Source organism: Rhinoderma darwinii, chromosome 1 (genome assembly GCF_050947455.1).
Source record: "Rhinoderma darwinii isolate aRhiDar2 chromosome 1, aRhiDar2.hap1, whole genome shotgun sequence".
In the NCBI taxonomy this organism is placed as follows: Eukaryota; Metazoa; Chordata; class Amphibia; order Anura; family Rhinodermatidae; genus Rhinoderma; species Rhinoderma darwinii.
Genome location: NC_134687.1, coordinates 210556309 through 210576971, shown reverse-complemented (window position 1 = coordinate 210576971; position 20663 = coordinate 210556309). Strand labels below are relative to the sequence as shown.

Below are 20663 nucleotides of genomic sequence, written 5' to 3'. Positions count from 1 at the left end.
GAGTTCGTTTTCATTGGAGTCAATGAAAAACGGCTCCAATTACGTCCCAAGAAGTGTCTTGCACTTCTTTGACGTGGCTGTAATTTTACGCGCCGTCTTTTGATAGTGACGCGTAAAATGAGAGTTCGTCTGCACAGAACATCGTAAGACCCATTGCAAGCAATGTGCAGATGTTTGCCGACGTATTGGAGCCGTTTTTTCAGGCGTGATTTGAGGCGTAAAACGCCTTTATTACGCCTGAAAAGAGATCGTGTGCAAATACCCTTAGTAAGAATAACTTACTATTCTTAGGCTGGGTTCCCACAGGTCGGATACGCTACATAAAAACTGTGCAGTATATCCGACCTGGAACCCGCAGCACCGTCCGAAAAATCGCACCACCGGAATTTACGCTGCAGGAAGCACCGCTTGAAAAAAAACAAAAAACGTTGATATTTACCCCTTCCTCTTTCCCTCGTAGTCCGGCCTCCTACGATGGTATTGTAGGCTATGTGACGCTACAGCCTGTAATTGGCTGCAGCGGTCACATAGGATAAAACGTCATCCCAGGAGGCCGGACTGCAGGAAGAAGGAGAGCGTTCTGGGTAAGTATGATTTTTTTTTTCCGGAGTTGCGATTTTTGCAGTGTAATTCCTACACTTGACTTTCTGTTGTGGGTTTTGCATCCCCATTGTATTCAATGGGAAAAACCCACAACAGAAAATCAACAAAAACGCAGCATAAATGGACATGCTGCGGAATTAAATTTCGCACCGCAGATCAATTTATTAATGTTTACGTTGCCTAAACTGGCCTAAACTATGTTTTCTGTTAGACCACACACACTTTTCAAGTTCGCCGAGCAACAAGAAAACTTATTTCCGCTAAAATGTTGCACATCATAACTTTTCCAAAACCTAACGTAAACTGCTTAATAAATGTGGTCTATCGACCCACATTTTCTGAGACTGGTATACCTTATGCCAGTCTAAGTAAGGGTATGTTCACACGAGGTCATTACGTCCGTAATTGACGGACGTATTTCGGCCGCAAGTACCGGACCGAACACAGCGCAGGGAGCCGGGCTCCTAGCATCATGGTTATGTACGACGCTAGGAGTCCCTGCCTCGTTGCCGGAAAACTGTCCCGTACTGTAATCATGTTTTCAGTATGGGACAGTAGTTCCACGGAGAGGCAGGGACTCCTAGCGTCGTACATAAGTATGATGCTAGGAGCCCGGCTCCCTGCATTGTGTTCGGTCCGGTACTTGCAGCTGAAATACGTCCGTCAATTACGGACGTAATGACTTCGTGTGAACATACCCTAAAGTAGATGGAGTGATTTACGACTAATTTCTTAAAAAGCGCACGTCTCGAAATAAATTTGGCGCATTCTGATGGTCAGAAAATGACATCTACGCCTGCTATGGCATTTGTGCACGAGAAAGTTTTAAATTTGTTGTACGTCATCCCTTTTATTTGCTCCAGTTTACTGCGGCATAAACTGCATAAAAAAATGTAGCCCATTGTCTTTGGTAGGGTTTTAGTACAGTCTGTAGTTATTTTCTTCAGTCCACCTCCGCTACTAATGTGTGACTTATTAAAGGAGCACTCCGGTAAAAAAAATAATCTTAGTCCCCATTTGGAAAGTACATCTGGTAAAAAGTAGGACAGGCAATTATTTTACTGGAAGTCTTATTGCCGAACCATCTTCTCCTTTCCGGGCCGCTGTTAGGTTACATGACCCGCACTGTCCAAATCCTACAGTGCCTGCTGTGTGGACCAGAAATAACCTTCCCTATGCATTCCTATGAGACTTAGCCGGGATTCACACGAGCGTGTGCGTTTTTCGCGTTCAACAAACGCGGCGTTTTGCGCGCGCAAAAGGCACTTAACAGCTTGTGGTGCTTTTCTGTTTTCATTCATACTTTTCACTGCTGTTGCGCGAATCACACGCGTCCCCCGGAAGTGCTTCCGTGTGGTGCGCGTGATTTTCACGCACCCATTGACTTCAATGGGTGCGTGATGCGTGAAATACGCACAAAGAACGGACATGTCGTGAGTTTTACGCAGCGGACTCACGCTGCGCAAAAATCACGAACTGTCTGCACAGCCCCATAGACTAATATAGGTCCGTGCGAGACTCGTGAAAATCACGTGCGTTGCACGGATGTATATCCCGTTCGTCTGAACGTCTGCTTTCATTTTACCACAATAGCCTCACAATGACTGAAGATTGAACGTAATAGGATCGATACCTCAGCACGATGTGCCTGGTATATCACTTGAATTAGGAGCCAGATATACCAGATTTAATTAAGGGTAAATGTAATCAACCAATCAAGGCCGTTGATTAGGGTAAAATTGAGTATCTCCTTAGGCTGCTTTCACACAGCAGTAATTTGGTCAGTATTTAGTATGTTTCATCCCATTTGACCTCTGCAGCCTGTGATCGGCGTCATCCCAGGAGTCCGGGCTGGACAAAGATGCACTGAATTCTGGGTAAGTATAAGATGTTTTTTCTGAGTTGCGATTTTGCTATTTGTTGCCAATTTTACCTCCCATTGAATTCAATGGGGAAAACCTGCAACAGAAAAGCAGCGATTACGCAAATACAATTGACATGCTGCGGATTTAAAAAACCGCACCACAGGTCAATTTCTTTGCGTGCATGCTATTTCTCAGTGCTCGTGTGCTGCCCCCCCCCCCCCCTGAAAGTTGAGGAATAGCATGCACGCAAAGAAAATAGTGCTGCTATTGAATTAGAAGCAAAGAATGAACGGAGCGGGCATTGAGGAGGCTGTGGACCAATAGGATGCCTCAAACCCGAGTATACATCAGAAGTCACGGGTTTGAGGCATCCTATTGGTCCACAGCCTCCTCAATGTCCGCTCCATTCATTCTTTGTTTCTGATTCAATAGCGGCACCATTTTCATCAGTGCCCGCAAGCTGCCTGCCCCGATGGTATCTACAGTGATGATGGGGATTACATATATTTAGGGATAATGGGGATTACATATATACAGGGATGATGGGGATCACATTAGATATCTGAGGTGTGGTCACGTGATTCTGTGACTGCACCTCAGATAAAGCAGGTGGGTGGGATAACCTAAATGGGAAGGGAAAACTAGTGGGGAGGGCTAATAGACACATAGAGGGGGCGTAATAATTAGAAAAGAACAGCCCTGTGCTGTTACATAGGTCATTTAGGTATCGACACATGACTGCGTGCATACTAAGGGTATGTTCACACGGGTTAGAAAAATACGTCTGAAAATACGGAGCTGTTTTCAGGCAAAACAGCTCCTGATTTTCAGACATTTTTGTAGCAACTCGCGTTTTTCGCGGCGTATTTTACGGTCGTTATTGGAGCTGTTTTTCAATGGAGTCAATGAAAAACGGCTCCAAAAACGTCCCAAGAAGTGACATGCACTTCTTTTTCGCGGGCGTCTTTTTACGCGCCGTATTTTGACAGCGTCGTGTAAAATTAAGGCTCGTGGGAACAGAACACCGTAAATCCCATTGCAAGCAATGGGCAGATGTTTGTAGGTGTAAGGAAACAGTTTTTTCAGGCGTAATTCGAGGCGTAAAATGCCCGAATCATGTCTGAAAACAGTGTGTGTGAACATAACATAACTCTCGTGCACGAGCCTGTGTCGAGAGAAAAAAAAAGACACAGATGAAAAACAGTACTTCCCGCAGGGTTGAGGTAGGGAGAATAGGAAGGAAAGTGTTCAGATTTAATACAGAATATATATTAGGAACTTTATTCAATATTTACATAGAGTATTAGTTAAAAAATGTTGTGTCCCTGGAAAACCCCTTTAAGGTCATGCTCTTATGTTTCACACATTTTCATGTAATGTACTGTATGTACAGTATGAAAACATAATTCTAATTGTATTTAATTTGATACATTTAGTTCATAAAATCCAGCTTTTGTTTTTAGCCATTGAATATAAATAGCTTACAAGTTTCCACCATCCTTTATATGGCTTTTGCAACAGTATTAGATGAGCTTTACACAATCGATTCCCAGGAGGCCACTTTGTACTGGCAGTTACCGTGTTACAGAAATCTGGTTTACTAATAGACAGCGGTCCCTGGTTTCTTGTAGTCTCCCCACAATCTATCACCCCGATGTAGAAGTAATTTTTCCATCCCATATATCATGATATTCTCATTTCCACGCTTACGTCCATCTTCACTTATTTTGAGCATCAATAATTGCCCTCTAATTGTGTGAAAAATGGCCCACGGTTCTTCCAACCTCTGTTCTAGTTAATCGTACCAAACCTACAATGATGTAACATTTGCTAACCCAATCAATACTGATCTTTACAGAATGGTTTCCTTTTTTGTAGGGTCTCCTTACAGATGTCATGATGTTGCTAATAGCATTATTGGAAACTCATTTATAATATGCTTATTGTATTCTTATCACCTGAGAAGTCTAAGGGATATTGATTAACTTAAGAAGGAATATTTTTTGCTGACATGAAACATTTGTTTCTTACACAGAACTAACAATACAAAACTGTGGAGAGATCTATCATGAAAATTACTCTTTACATACGAATGCCCTGAATAACCTGAAAGAAATATAGAAGTGTTCTCACTAAACTTTACATTGCCATAAGATATAATAGAATACAAAATGTGATAATACAAAGAGTCATCAAAACTAAAATTCAGTGAATAGTAATGTCTTGTGGGACACAACCGAAACACAGCTCAAAATTGTCTTACCCGTAATTTTCCTTTCCTTGAATCTGAAGGCAGCACAATACAAATCGGTTAAGGGGGTTTTGCACTGGGTGATTATCGGACAGATGAGCGTTCATAGAACGCTCGTTGCCGATAATTGCCCTGTGCAGCGATCAGCAGATGAACAAGCAAATGAACGAGCTCGATCATCTGCTGGTCGTATTGTTTTAAAAAAGTTAAATATTATCGTCGTCGGCAGCACATCTCCATGTGTAAACAAGGAGACGCGCTGCCGACATGATAGTAACGTATGGGGGCGTATGGGGACGAGCAATAAGAGTAACGACAGCTCGTCCCCATCCGTAGCTCCGTGTCGCAGGAGCAAACATCGGAGTAACGACCGCTCGTCCACATCCACAGCTCCGTGTGGTAGGAACAAATGAACGCCGATCAAGGATGTCTTGTTGATCGGCACTCGCTGCACCAGCCGATAATCGGCAGGTGTAAAAGGACCTTTAGTCTTGCCTCCTGGCTGCTAGGACAGAAGAGAAACTTTACCAAAGTGTCGGGAGTGTGAATAGACATCGCATCCTGGCTGAAAGCGATGTCTATTCACTCTCAAGACACTTCTGTAAAGTTAATGTGGGAGTATGTGAAAGCACAGCGTAATCTTGCGAGAACACGCTGTGTTGCGAGCTCTGCTAAAAATGAATGGAGAGAAGTGTATTACCCTGATTGGTCAACGTCATATACTTCTCTTTACAACGCCCAGTTGGTAAAAAAAACAAAAAAACACCCAGTTGTCTATTAAGAAACTAATTAGCATAAATCTAAAATTGTGCATAACTTGCTTAAAATCGTTTTTCAAAATAACAAACACTTATCTACATTACAGCGCCAATCACATTATGTAGGAGAGGGAACTTATAATGTGGTGACAGAGCCTCTTTAACCCCTTCAGGACTGAGCCTGTTTTGGCCTTCAGGACGAAGCCGATTTTTCAAATCTGACATGTGTCACTTTATGTGGTAATAACTCCGGAATGCTTTTACCTATCCAAGCGATTCTGAGATTGTTTTCTCGTGACATATTGTACTTTATGTTAGGGAAAAAATTTGTTCGATAAATTCAATATTTATTTGTAAAAAACACCAAGATTTAGAGAAAATTAGCAAAAATTTGCATTTTTCTAAATTTAAATGCATCTACTTGTAAAACAGATAGTAATACCACACAAAATACTTACTATTTTATATTTCCCATATGTCTACTTTATGTTTGCATCGTTTTTTGAACATTCTTTTATTTTTCTAGGACGTTACAAGGCTTAGAACTTTAGTAGCAATTTCTCATATTTTCAAGAAAATTTCAAAAGCCTATTTTTTCAGGGACCAGTTCAGTTCTGAAGTGGCTTTGAGGGCCTTATATAATAGAAAGTCCCCATAAATCAACCCATTTTGAAAACTGCACCCCTCAAAGTATTCAAAACAGCATTTAGAAAGTGTTTTAACCCTTTAGGCGTTTCACAGGAATTAAAGCAAAGTAGAGGTGAAATTTACAAATTTTATTTTTTTTTTCGAAAATTAATTTGTCATACATTTTTTCTGTACCACAGAAGGTTTTACCAGAGAAACACAACTCAATATTTATTGCCCAGATTCTGCAGTTTTTAGAAATATCCCACATGTGGTCCTAGTGCGGTAATGGACTGAGGCACCAGCCTCAGAAGCAAAGGAGCAACTAGTGGATTTTGGGGCCTCCTTTTTTTAGAATCTATTTTAGGTACCATGTCAGGTTTGAATAGGTCTTGTGGTACCAAAACAGTAAAGACCCACAAAAAGTGACCCCATTTTGGAAACTACACCCCTCAAGGAATTTATCTATGGGTATAGTTAGCATTTTGAACCCACAGTTTTTTTGCTAAATTTATTTGAATTAGTATGTGAAGATGAAAATCTACTTTTTTTGTGAAAAAACGTAAAAATTTTAAATATTTACAAGGAATAAAGTAGAAAAAACACCCCAACATATGTAAAGCAATTTCTTACGATTATAGCAATACCCCATATGTGGTAATAAACTGCTGTTTGGACCCACAGCAGGCCTCAGAAGGGAAGGAGCACCATTTGGATTTTGGATTTCTGATTTTGCTGGAATAGTTTTCAGTGCCGTGTCACGTTTGCAATGCACTGGAGGGATGAAAACCATGGAAACCCAATAGTGACCCCATTTTGGAAACTACACCCCTCAAGGAACTTTTCTAGGGGTAAAGTTAGCATTTTGACCCCACAGTTGTTTTGCTGAAGTCATTGGAATTAGTCTGTAAAGGTAAAAATCGACTTTTTTTCTGTAAGAACTTAGAAATTTGTAATTTTTACAAGGAATAAAGGAGAAAAAGCACCCCAACATTTGTAAAGCAATTTCTCCTGATTACGTAAATACCCCATATGTGGTAATAAACTGCTGTTTGGACCCACACCGGGGCTTAGAAGGGAAGGGGCACCATTTGGCTTTTGGAGCTCAAATTTAGCTGGAATAGTTTTTGGGTGTCATGTCGAATTTGCAAAGCCCCTGAGGTACTAAAACAATGGAAACCTCTCAAAAGTAACCCCATTTTGGAAACTACACCACTTAAGGAATCTATCTAGGGGTATAGTGAGCATTTAGGCCCCACACGTCTTTTGCAGAATTTATTAGAATTAGGCCGTGAAAATTAATATCAACATTATTTCCACTAAAATGTTGAATTTTTTCAATTTCACAAAGGATAAAGTTGAAAATGCCACCCAACATTTGTAAAGCAATTTCTCCCGAGTACGGCAATACCCCACATGTGGTCATAAATGTTTTTTCAATAGAAAATAAATTAACCCTTTCCGGACTGATCGATGTTTTGCTTTTTCGTTTTTCCTCCCCGCTTTCCGAGAGCCACAACGTCTTTATTTTTCCGTCAATAGAGCGGTGTGGGGGCTTATTTTTTGCGGGATGAGCTGTAGTTTTTATTGGTACCATTTTTTGGTACATAAGACTTTTTCAGCACTTTTTATAAAAAATTTTGGTAGAGCGAAGGTGACCAAAAAACTGAGATTTTGCCATTTAAAATTCTTTATTTTTCATCGTGCGAGTTCAATAATGGTATATTGTAATAGCTTGGACTTTTACGGACGCAGCTATACCAATTTTTTGTATTTTTTTTTATTTTTTTACATTACTTTAGAGAAAAAAATATGAAAAGGGTTTCTTTTTGGACTTTAAATATTTATTTAATTTTTTCCACTAATAATAACTATTGACTTTTGTTTCTACATATTTTATTAGTCCCCATAGGAGACTTGAACCAGCAATCGTTAGATCACTGGTAGAATACACTGCAATACTAATGTATTGCAGTTTATTGTGATTTTTACAGGCTCCTGTAACAGCGCGATCGCTGTTTCTGTCCGTTAGTCCCGGGTATCAGCTGTAATACATAGCTGACACCCGCAGCGTATGGCACGGGCTCAGTGCGTGAGACGCTCCTTATATCACCCCCCACACCATGACATGCTATTAAGTCATGGTGCGCGAAGGGTTTAATTCGCAGCCGATGGTGGAAAGTGAAAATTACAATTTTCCACTGATGTGCCATTTTAGTGCACTATATGTTGTGCCCAGTTTGTGCCACAAATACCACAAATAAAATATTAACAGGGTTCTCCCGGGTATGGCGATGCCATATCGGTGGACATAAACGGCTGTTTGGGCAGACTGTAGGGCTCAGAAGGGAGGGACGCTATTTGGCTTTTGGAGCGCAGATTTTGCTTGGTAGTAGCTCTGGCGTTTTGCTGGTATTTCAGTTTATAATGTGGGGGCAAATGTAGGCTGGGCAGAGTATATCAGGGCATAATAAGAGGGTATAATAATGGGGTAAATAAATAATAATCCGCAGATATGTGGCCAGTGTTGCACTTATATTATAAATGGCGCCCGATCTTATCCGCTTTTGGAACGCTCTGCACATTTTGCATCGCCACAATCTGGGAGCCGGAACTTTTTTTATTTTTTCACCACCGGAGCTGCGCGAGGGCTTATTTGTTGCGGGACAATCTTTAATTTTCATTGGTACCATTTTGGGGTACATGCGATTTTGTTGATCATTTTTTATTCCATTTTTCGGCAAGCCAGGTGACCAAACACCAGCAATTCTGACAATGATTTTTATTTATTTTTTACAGCGTTCACCCTGGGCTATAAATTACCGTTCTATTTTATTCTGCGGGTCGGTACGATTACGGCGATACCATATGTATCTAGGTTTTTTTTATGTTTTGCAGCGTTTGCGCAATAAAATAACTTATTTAGAAAATCATTTATTTTCTGTGTCACCATATTCTGAGAGCCGTAACTTTTTTATTTTTCAGTCAAAAAAGCTGTGTAAGGGCTTGTTTTTTGCGGGACGGGTTGTAGTTTGTATCGGTACAATTTTGGCGTACATGCGACTTTTTGATCACTTTTTATTGTAGATTTTGTGAGGGGTGGTGACCAAAAAAAAGTGATTCTCACTTTGTTTTTCATTCATTTTTTTTGCGGTGTTCACCGTGCGGGAAAAATAATATTATAGTTTTATAGTTGGGGTCGTTACAAACGCGGTGATACCAAATATGTGTACTTTTTTTTTACGTGTTCATTTTTTTTCCTATAATATAAGACTTATTATAGGAAAAAAAGCAGTTCATGTTTATGTCACTTATAACTTTTATTTTTACACTTTTTTAAAAACATTTTTATTCTTTTTTTACTTTCTTCACTTGTCCCACTAGGGGACACTTAGACTTGCAGCTCTGATCGCTGCTGGAATACATTACACTACACATGTAGTGTAATGCATTCCAACTGTCATTGTGACGTGACAGTCACACTGACAGGAAGCCTACGACGACCACCCTCCGGGTGGTCCTCATAGGCTTCTGTACATGGCAACCCGGAAGCCATTGTCTGGCGTCCGGTTGCCATGGGTACGATCGCCAGCCCCCGTGATTTCACATGGGGGCTGCCGATCGGCGCTAAACACCTTCATTGTGGCGTTCAAATCGAACGCCGCAATTAAGGGGTTAACTGCTGAAATCAGCGGCGATAGGCCGCTGATCGGCAACGGGGAATGCAGGGCAGACGCCCTGCACAGTTAACCGCTGCTGCGGTGTAGCGCCGCGCGGCGGTTAACTGTCAAAGCACAGACGTAACTGCACGTCAAGGTGCGCGAACTTACTGCACACCTCGACGTACAGTTACGTCAAGGTGCGGGAAGGGGTTAAGGGTGGGAATGTTGTGCTGCCTTCGGATTCAAGGTAAGGAAAATTACGGATAAGATAACTTTAGCTTTCCTTATCATCCTCGGCAGGACACAATACAAATGGGATTTGAGAAGCAAGATTAAAGGGGGGGGGGGGGGTGAAACAACTGCTTCAAGCACATTTCTGCCAAAGGCTGTATCTCTAGAGGCAGGGATGTCCATCCTATAGTGGTTTGCAAATGTTGATAAAGAGGCCCATGTTCCATGTTGCAGCTCTGCGAATCTGATCAAAACATACATAATTCCTTTCTGCCCATGAGGTAGCGGTGGCGCAAGTAGAGTGAGCGCTGATGTTCGCTGGAAGTGGACGACCCTCAGAGGAATAACATTGGGAAATAGTGTCCTTAATCCATCTAGCCAGTGTGGATTTACTTGCATTTTTGCCTTGGAATTGAACAAATAACACATCGGAATTCTTGTATTGTCTGTAGGTAAGTAGTAACAGCTCTCTTCACGTCAAGAAGATGTAATCTTTACTGATCTTTACTTTGTGGATCTGGAAAAACGGTGGGTAATGGATTTCCTGATTGATGTTATTATCGGAAGAAACTTTTGGTAAGAAGTATGGCACAGGTTGGATGATGAGTCAATGCGGAAGAATTCTCAAATATGTTTCTCTACATGATAGAGCGCTGAAGAGATGGTGACTAAGAGTGAGGTCTTCCAGGACTGGAATTTTAAATGTACTTCAGACAGAGGCTCCAAGAGTGGACCTGTAAGGTCCATAGATTATCCATAGATAAATTCCAGGAAGGGAACTGGGGGCCTCAAATTCTTAACTGCACGAAAAAAATCTACGCACTAGAGACTGACTGGAGAACAGACCTTCAGTGTGTTAATGGCTGAAAAATGAGATTTTAAGGTGTTAAGCTTTAAACCTCTGGAAAACCCATCTTGGAGAAACTGTAAAAACACAGGAACGGAGATGGAGGTTATAGATCTTTGATGGCACAATTTATTAAAACTCTTCCAAATTCTGCCATAAGCTTTAAACCCTTCACGACATCCGCCGTATATATACGGCGCACGCCGGGTGGGGGAATATAGAGCGGGCTCACGGGCGGAGAACGCTCCATAGAGCGAGTGTGTCGGCTGTGTGTTACAGCCGACACTTCCGGGTAACGAGCAGGATCCCGTTCGAGCGCGATCCCGCTTGTTTAACCCGTTAAATGCCACTTTCAATAGCGATCGCGCCATTTAAATTACTAAAAACAGGGGGTCGATCCCCTGTAACGTCCCAACAGCCCACCCGCGGCGAGATCAGGTGTAGTCATTGGTTGACACGGCTGCCTGGGGGCCTGACGAAGTCCCCCAGGTCCGCCATCTTTGTACTCCTATGAAGCCCTGCCTCCGGCAGGGCTTCATAGGAGACTGTCAGAATCGCAATATACTGCAATACATTAGTATTGCAGTATATCGTGCAAGAGATCTAACGACCGCTGGTTAAAGTCCCCTAGGGGGACAAGTAAAAAAAACTGTAAAATAAAGTTTTTTTAACAAATAAAAAAAATAAAAAAAAATAAAAGCTCAAAAAACCCCCCCTTTTTCCATTTTCCCTCAAGCACAATGTAAAAAAAAAAATAAAATCTAACATAACTGGTATCGATGCGTCCGTAAATGTTTGAACTATTACAATATATCATTATTTAGTCCGCACGGTGAACACCGTAAAAAATAAAAAATTTAAAACATCAGAATTGCCGTTTTTTGGTCCCTTCTACCACAAAAAATTAGATAAAAAGTGATCAAAAAGTCTCACGTACCCCAAAATAGTACAAATATAAACTGCAGCTCGCCCTGAAAAAAATAAGCCCTCACACGGCTAAATTGACAGAAAAATAAAAAACGTTAAGGCTCTCAGAATGTGGCGACAAAACTCAAATTTTATTTTTAACAATCAGTTTTTTCCTTGTAAAAGTAGTAAAACAAAGAAAACTATATAAATTTGGTATCGCTATAATCGTATTGACCCGCAGAATAAAGTGATCATGCCGTTTTTACCATACGGTGAACGCTGTAAAAACAAAACCGCCCAAAAGGTTGAGGAATCGCTGTTTTTTTCCTATTCCACCCCACTACATTATATGGTACAAAAAATGGTGCTGTGAAAATCTACAACTCATCCCGCAAAATACAAGCCCTCATATGCCAATATTAGTGGAAAAATACGAGTTATGGCTTTTGGAAGGTGGGGAGGAAAAAACAAAAGTGAAAATCTGAAAAATGGCTGCAGAGGGAAGGGGTTCATGATTGAAAGTCTCCTGGAGGACAATAGTGTCTGAATGACCTCTTCTCACAGTTCTTGGTCTGTTAATAGTGACCGCTTAGTCTCCAGGCCGTAAGATGAAGGAATCTAATGTCGTGATCGTGAAACCCGTTCTGGGTGAGAAGGTTTGTTGGATTAGTAGTCTCCAATATTCTCCGCTCGAAAGATCGAATAAGAGCGGGAACCATGCCCTCCTGGGCCAAACGGGGCTATTAGAATCGCTTCTACTTGTTCCTCCCAGATCTTTGATTACTTTCGGAACCAGAGGAATGGGAGGAGACATAAATGAACTCTGCTTTCCAGTGGACTGAGAGACAGTGTAAAAGCTTTGGAAAGTCCAGACGGTTCAGCGATGCAAATCTCTGTCTTCCTGTTGATCCTCGTGGCCGGAATGTCTATGGAGAGAATCCGCCAACAGGATATAATGCTGTGGTAAACCTCTTAATTCAAACTCCATTCTGCTGGTATTAGAGAATTCCTGCTCAACCAATCTGCTCGTTGGTTGAGGATGCCTCTGATATGTACAGTGGAGAGATCTTGCCACATTCTTCTCTGCCCATGTCATGATGGTCCTGCATTCATTCAACAGCTCCCCGTTGCTTCTTTATGTAGAAAACTGTGGGAGAGTTGTCAGACTGAACATGTACAGCTTTCCCTTTGAAGAGAGGTTGGAAATGTTGAAGGGCTAATTTCACCACCCTGAGTTCTCTCAAGTTGGAGGAAAGTGCTTTCTCCATGGGAGACCAATTGCTCTGTATCCAAAGGGCACCGAGATGAGTTTACCAGCCGAGAGTTGAAGCATCTGTGGTTACCACCATCTGGACAAGGGGGACTAGAGATCTGCCTGAAGTGAGAATCTTCTTCTTGAGCCACCACCTCAAGTCTATTTTGGTATGTGGAAGGATCTTTAGGGTATAATATTGGATTGGAGACTTCCATAGTATATTCTGGCCCAGGGAACTGCTTCGAAGGACGACGTCATGCAGCCCAGGACTCTCATTGCTGATCTGAGAGTGACCTCCTGACAATTTAGAAGGGAGTTGACTCCTCATCTTATATTTAGGGCTCTTTCTCTGGATAGGGTGATGGTAAAATACCTTGTGTGTACCAGAAACCCTAGGTAAGTTAACCTTTGAGAAGGAAGAAGTTGAGATTTCTTTCTGTTGATCAGGAAACCGTGCTGATTTAGACATGAGCGAGTGGTGGCTAAATGGACAGAAAGAAGATGTGTGGCTGGAGCTCTTAGTAGCCAATCTTCTTGGTACTCGACCAGGTAGATGCCTTGCATTCTGAGAGCTGCTGCTAGGACTATGATGTTCTTGGTGAAGACCCTGGGAGCAGTTGAAATGCTGAACAGAAGACATTTGGACTGTAGGTGAATTATGCCTTTGCCTCTTTTTACTACCAGTCTCAGAAGTTTCCTGTGGGTCGGATAAATAGGAATGTGTAAATATGAGTCCTAGAGGTCGATTGATGCCAAAAAGCCCTCTTGCTGTAGAATATGGATGACTGACTTTATGGAGTTCATCTTCAATTTTTTCTTTAGAAGAAACTTGTTTAGATAGTTTAGGTCTATAATAAGCCTCCACTGATAACAAATAAGCTAAGCAGCAGCACTCAATGTCAGGCAAAAGCAAATAGGATTTAAGGGCATATAAAAAGAGATAAAAACCCAGGATTCAAATGTAATATTACCAATCTTATAAATCCCTTGTAAGGTCACATCTAGAATATGGAATTCAGTTTTGGGCTCCACATCGTAAAAAGGACATAGGAGAACGAGAGGGGTCAAAGGTGGGCAACGACATTATTAAGTGGGATGGGAGGTGTAGCTTACATTGAAAGCCTAGAAAAATTGGGCTTTCAGCTTGGAAAAAAAAAAGACAACTTAGAGGGGATCTTATTAATATGTATAAGTATATGTGTGGTCAATACAGAGAACTAGCACATAATCTGTTCCTTCCAAGGAGAAGAAGAGGACACTCATTGCGTGTTGAAGAAAGACATTTCAGGCATCAATATAGAAAAGGGTTCTTTGCAGTTAGAATGTCACGCTATGGAATGCCCTTCCCCAAGAGGTAGTGATGGCAGATACTATGTCAGCATTAAAAAAAAAAAAAAAAAAAAAAAAAGGCTAGATGATTATTTATTTACAAATGGCATTGAGGGTTATAATTGACAGAAAGGGGAATCTACACCAGCTACGAGATTTCCGCTATAATTAATGCCAGTTTCTGAAATGTGGCGGAGGCGGTGTAAAATAGAAAGAAGTTGCAACGAATAGTGTAGTCGACTACGGTATTCATTCAGTCAAAAACGACGGAACCCTTGCACAACTGAAACAAAATGGAAACCATTGGCACCGGATCCGTCACCATTGAACTCAATGGTAAAGGAAACCTATGGTTTCCGTTTGTTTCAGTCAGGGCTTCATTCTGACGGAAAGCTCAGATGGAACGTCAGAATAGAGCCCTGACGGATATGTGAACAAAGCGTTATCGATGCAGAGATTCACAAATCATGGTCAAGATCTAGTGTGGATGATCCCTTTTTTACATCATGAGGCAAATAGACACAAATGAAGGGAGGAGTTGTGGTCTGTAAATGCGTGGCTAGGGAGAAGCTATATATTCCTTCATACACACATAAAAATCCAACCAAAAAAAAGGAAACTGTCATTATTATACACAATGTGGTTCACTTTTATTTACAGTTTGCTTCAACTACATAAATTATAAATGTGTTTTATAAGCAAGTCAAAATACATTACAATTATATACACACACACACACATTTCCATCTCTGAACTAGACACCTTCTATCCAGATTTATAGAATGCTCCTTCACTATAGTACCTGCTTAACTGGAGGACCGGATTTGATTTCTAGTGATCATGTGTAACATAAAACCAGTAACTGGTCACCTTACAATTCATCTGCCATAGGTTTATTTAGCAGGGATCAGACAGTGTTACTGTATTCTGAACGTGTGTGTGTGTGTGTGTGTGTGTGTGTGTGTGTAGTTTTTACCCATAATAAGGGAACGAGTCATTGGAACATGTCCCTTTAGATTAGGTTTTCCTACTGTTGCCCCAATTATGCGAACCTGAGGACACAAATGGTACTCAATTATACGGCCTTCAGAAGTGGCAAACATGTGTGTCGCATGAAATACTTCAGCCTTAGCGCTTTCTATTCTCTAAAAAGATACTTCTAAAAGTAGTGTTAACATGATATAGATCTTAGTTGGTTGTACTGTGCATTAGATCCTTATGGCCACATCATATTTAACAAAGGCTGTATGTATGGTTGTTGATTATAATAAAACACATGTGTTTTAAGGTATACTATATATATTGTATATATTTCACATTGTAGCCAAGTGTATCTGCATCTTCAAAATTTTGTAATGACAGAAGCCATTATTTCCTCTCTACATGTCCTTGGAGAGTACTAAAAAAAACAATGTTATCTCCATTCACATGACATAAGGAGTACATTATTCTGTAAGAACGGGCACTGATGTTGACAGGACAGATTTCCTAGATCGGAGATAGAAATACTGATACTAGAAAATAAACGCCTCAATCCAGGACACAGTCATGTCCTACTTCTCTAGGGATCCATTAAATGTATTCATGCAAGGAAAGGGGGGGGGGGGGGTGCCCAATGTCTTGTCTCAGCAGCTGTTGGTCAGAATATTAATTTCCCGGTAGTTTACTCGTGTGCACAAATGTCTTTAAAATGGATTAAGAAAATTCTAACAAATCTCAGAAATATCAGCAAGCAAGTCATTCCCTAGCTGTGGGATGATATAGAGGTAAAGAGACGTATCGAAAAAAAACAAAAAAAAAACAATTGCACAGTAATATAGGTCAATGCGTACACCAATTGATTATGTGAAGTTAGATCGACATTTTGCTTTTTTTTGCCGTCATTTAGTGGTTTTACGGCATACATGTGCCCGTACTTGGGGAAGCTTCATTCTGCATGGATACACTATAAATTATTGCCCCGTGACAAAGGAATGAGGTCATTTATAGTCACATAACTGAATTAATGAAGGATCCCCTCGTATTTCTTGTCTCATACAGCACTGTAAACCCTTCTGCCTTAGCGAAGACGAATCACGAGATATATTTGGAGTTGAATACATTAACCATTGGCCTTTTGATCATAAAATACATCCATCAGTTTTACACCGTTGAAACGCGGCGTGTATATGATCACATTTATTTTCATTGTCTAGTTCACGGTTAGCATTCCTATACAGTACATGCACAAAGTAACCTATCAGTGGAGTGGAAAATTACACTGAAAAAAAAAGTATACAAGGAACTCCAATGTCATGATGCCTATGCACATCGCAAGGAGAGATACCGGAGGTAAAAAGTGTGTCCTTGTCACAGGACTGTCACATCAAGAGGAAGACTAGTAGACAGACATGATCATACAAATACAAATCTGCATTAATATTATTTATAACACTACAGTAATGCCCTTACTGGCACTTTCATAGCAAAATAAACTTTTTTTTACGAGAAACTACAAACGTCTCTTCACAGCAGTTAAGCATTGAATCTTTTGCGATTCATTGCAGGCCAGTTATTCCAGAAAACATGCATATGTATTTCCCAAAACGTCAGCGCCTATATGCAGCCTCTTGGAGAAAAAAAAAGCTGATGTTTGCAGCTGTGATGTAGCTTTTAGAGCACAATGGAGAAGTGGTAGAAAGCTTACTTATAAAAATGCATTAATACAAACTGGAAGAGGGAGGGAAATTGGCTTCTTCCCAATATACACTCAGTGCACAACTTGCTCTGTACCAAAAAGTTCTGTACAGACCTTGCTGCAATAAATAAGAAAATCACATGATCAAAATATAAACAAAAGAATATACAAGCAAGTCACAGATACAAGGAAAAATACTGTAAACCGAACGTATCTATTTACACACATATACGGTGCTACGGTGTAGCCTATATTCCAGAAATAGGCATTAGCACTGGACAAAAACATACATTACTTCCAAAATGAATAATATTAAGCGTCCAATGAGTCCCACTGTTGAGTTTACCATCCAGCGATAAACTAAAACTTTAGACCCCAAAATCAACTGCTCAGCATTAATGGGTTAAGGACCCCCGGCCAGCGAGTGGTTATCAGTTTTTAATATTGTATTCCATCTTTTGCTTTGATTACTCCTTGTGTTGACCAGCACTGTACACGGTGATACTTTGTTCTGCAGGAGAAACCAGCTGGGTAGGACTGATAAGGTGGAGAAAACCAGTAAAGAATCTATATGCAACCGAATAAAAAAAGCTCAGCATAGGGGAGACTGTGAAACATCCAGTAATTGTTTGTCCTAAGCAGGTACAGAAGAAAAGCCAGTAGTGATTCATTTAATCTGCCTGCCCTGGAGCGGTCGCGATTCACGTCTGCTCTGCTGAAAAGCCTCAGCTGCTTGCAATGCACCCGTCATTCAAATCCCACAGTGCAAAATGCATCCATAAATAATGGTCATTTCATGGCAGTGACTTCATGCATTAGACTCTGCCCAAAAGTGCTGACCTGGAAGAAAAATAAAATTAAATTAAATGGTAAATTTAAGAGGAAAAATAAATAAAAAAATAAAAAAAAAGTACAGCTAGAAGATCCACATAATAGAAATAAACAGTTATATTCATATTAATTAGGATATAAACTATTAAACACTAAAAACTGAAGACTCCACACAAAGAAACAGAATATAAAATAATTTAATGATATACAAGTCTAATAATTTAAAAGACAAACAACAACAGGTAAAAACACAAGTTTTTGTCAACATTCAGTCACTGAAACTTGCAAATATTGTTTTGAATGTGAGTGTCCAGAGTAGCAGAAATGCCCCTATGATGGATGGATGGCATAGCCTTTGACACACACCTGAGAGTCTTCCATCTGTCTTTTTCAATATGATTCTCAGGACTCTCGTTCTCATAGGAAGCCAGATAAAGACCTACAGGCAAAAGAACGCCTGACATTAGCTCCATATTTATCTTATGCAAACACATTTTGCCCGCAGTCATAACAAGTACAGTAACTTTTTTGACAAAGCTTGAAGGAACAATCCTGAAATAGAAGGTATCGTGATCTAACTATTCACACAGCATGTCTGCTAGAAGCATCTCTATCAAGTTAGCCTATGCTACAGCACATCCCGTTACTACTACTCCCATACTTGGTAGCACTTTACGAATAAGGAACGACTGAAATTGACTCATTTATAAGGCTGGATTCCCACGAGGTCATTACGTCCGTAATGGACGGAACGTATTTCGGCCGCAAGTCCCGGACCGAACACAATGCAGAGAGCCGGGCTCCTAGCATCATAGTTATGTACGATGCTAGGAGTCCCTGCTTCTCCGTGGAGCTACTGTCCCGTACTGAAAACATGATTACAGTACGGGACAGTTGTCCTGCAACGAGGCAGGGACTCCTAGCGTCGTACATAACTATGATGCTAGGAGCCCGGCTCCCTGCGCGGTGTTCGGTCTGGGATTGGCGGCCAAAATACGTTCCGTCCAGTACGGACGTAATGTGCTTGTGTGAATCCAGCCTAACAGTGACACTTGCCGAGATTGATACAATATTAAACATTAAGTGACATAAAATACACAACAGCATAATAAAACGTTCAGGCCATTATTTTTAGATGGCGTGGAGGTTAATTCAGTAAAATAAACGGTTGTCAAACGCACATACCATCTTCACTGAATATAGGAGCAGTCAGGACATAGTGCAGAATTTTCCGATCTTTTTCAAATGGGCACTCGACTTGCTTCCAAGCCATGCATTCACTGACTTGCTTTGCCAGCTCCCAGAATTTCTGAGGAGTAAGGAAACATAACAAACATCATAATGTAAAAGCCAATAACGTAACAAACACTGGCATGTTCAGGGAAAATAAACCAGAATTTAAAATAGAAGGTATTCCTCAGATTTCAGTCTAACTATAGAGATAATCATCTTTTCCCTATAACTTTTGTTATGAATTCTATTTTTACCAATTCGCTTCCCCAGAATTTATAACTAGTACTTGTTTTATATGGCTTAACCCCTTAATGACCGCCGATACGTCTTTTTACGGCGGTCATTAGTGGGCTTTATTCTAGAGCGCCGCCAAACTACGTCGCTGCTGTAGAATAAAGTAAACAGAGCAGGGAGCCGTGAAATCTCCCTGCTCTCAGCTGCCAGAAGCAGCTGAGGGCTGGGGGCGTCCCTGCTCTGCCGGGTGAGATCGATATTAGTATCGATCTCACCTGTTTAACCCTTCAGATGCGGTGCACAATAGCGAGCACCGCATCTGAATGGTTTTGGAGAGAGGGAGGGAGCTCCCTCTCATCTCACTGACACCCGGCGATAAAATCGCCGAGTGTCTGTGTCTTCTATGGCAGCCGGGGGTCTAATAAAGACCCCCAGGTCTGCCTGCAGCGAATGCCTGCTAGATCATGCCGCAGGCATGACCTAGCAGATGCCTGTCCGTTTTAAACGGACAGGCAGTAATACACTGCAATACAAAAGTATTGCAGTGTATTATAATAGCGATCGGAGGATAGGGAAGTCCCCTAGTGGGACTAGTAAAAAAGTAAAAAAAGTTTAATAAAGTTAATAAAAAAAAGTGAAAAAAAAAAATGAAAAACCCAGCTTTTCCCCTTACAAAATGCTTTACTATTAAAAAAAACTACAATAAAGCAAAAAAGTTACACATATTTGGTATCGCCGCGTCCGTAACGACCCCGACTATAAAGCGGTTACATTATTTAACCCGCACTGTGAACGCCGTAAAAAATAAAATAAAAAACAATGGAAAAATTGCTGTTTTCTGTTAATCCTGACTTAAAAAAAATGTGATAGAAAGTGATCAAAAAGTCTACTCTCAAATGGTACCAATAAAAACTGCAAGTCGTCCCGCAAAAAACAAGACCTTATACAGCTATGCCGACGCAAAAATAAAAAAGTTACAGCTCTTCGAATGTGACAATGGAAAAATCTAAAAAATGGCTTGGACATTAGGGCCCAGAATGCCAGCAGGGGGAAGGGGTTAATATGGTAAAGGCTTCATTCCTGTAGATCACAATCACTTCCTATAAAACAACAATATAAAGGCAGCCACAGACACACTTTGGTATATACCTCAAAATTGACATGACCATTTGGGAGGCGACTGGTACAGCCCTCATTTAGAAAGTAGAGGTCTTTAATCAGTAAGCTGCAGAACGGGATCACAATCTATAAAGAAAAAATAAAATAAAAATGAAATCGTTACGGACAATGCATTTTAATACCCCAGCAGATTTATGCAGTTTTTCTATTTCATTCAATTATGAAAAATGGC

General features: G+C 40.7%; 1 protein-coding gene across 2 annotated transcripts in view; it reads right to left on the bottom strand.

Moving 5' to 3' along the window:
• Positions 1–14962: 14962 nt before the first annotated feature.
• The window catches only part of RASGEF1B (RasGEF domain family member 1B), a 456059-nt gene continuing 450358 nt past the window's right edge, over positions 14963–20663 (bottom strand). For both annotated transcript variants that reach the window (XM_075861356.1, XM_075861366.1), the window contains 4 exons: positions 20462–20557; positions 19031–19154; positions 18212–18284; positions 14963–17854 (listed from right to left, as the gene is read on the bottom strand). In XM_075861356.1, the coding sequence (XP_075717471.1) occupies positions 17830–17854; positions 18212–18284; positions 19031–19154; positions 20462–20557 (318 nt within the window). In that variant the 3' untranslated portion in view covers positions 14963–17829. The remainder of the gene's footprint in view (positions 17855–18211; positions 18285–19030; positions 19155–20461; positions 20558–20663) is intronic.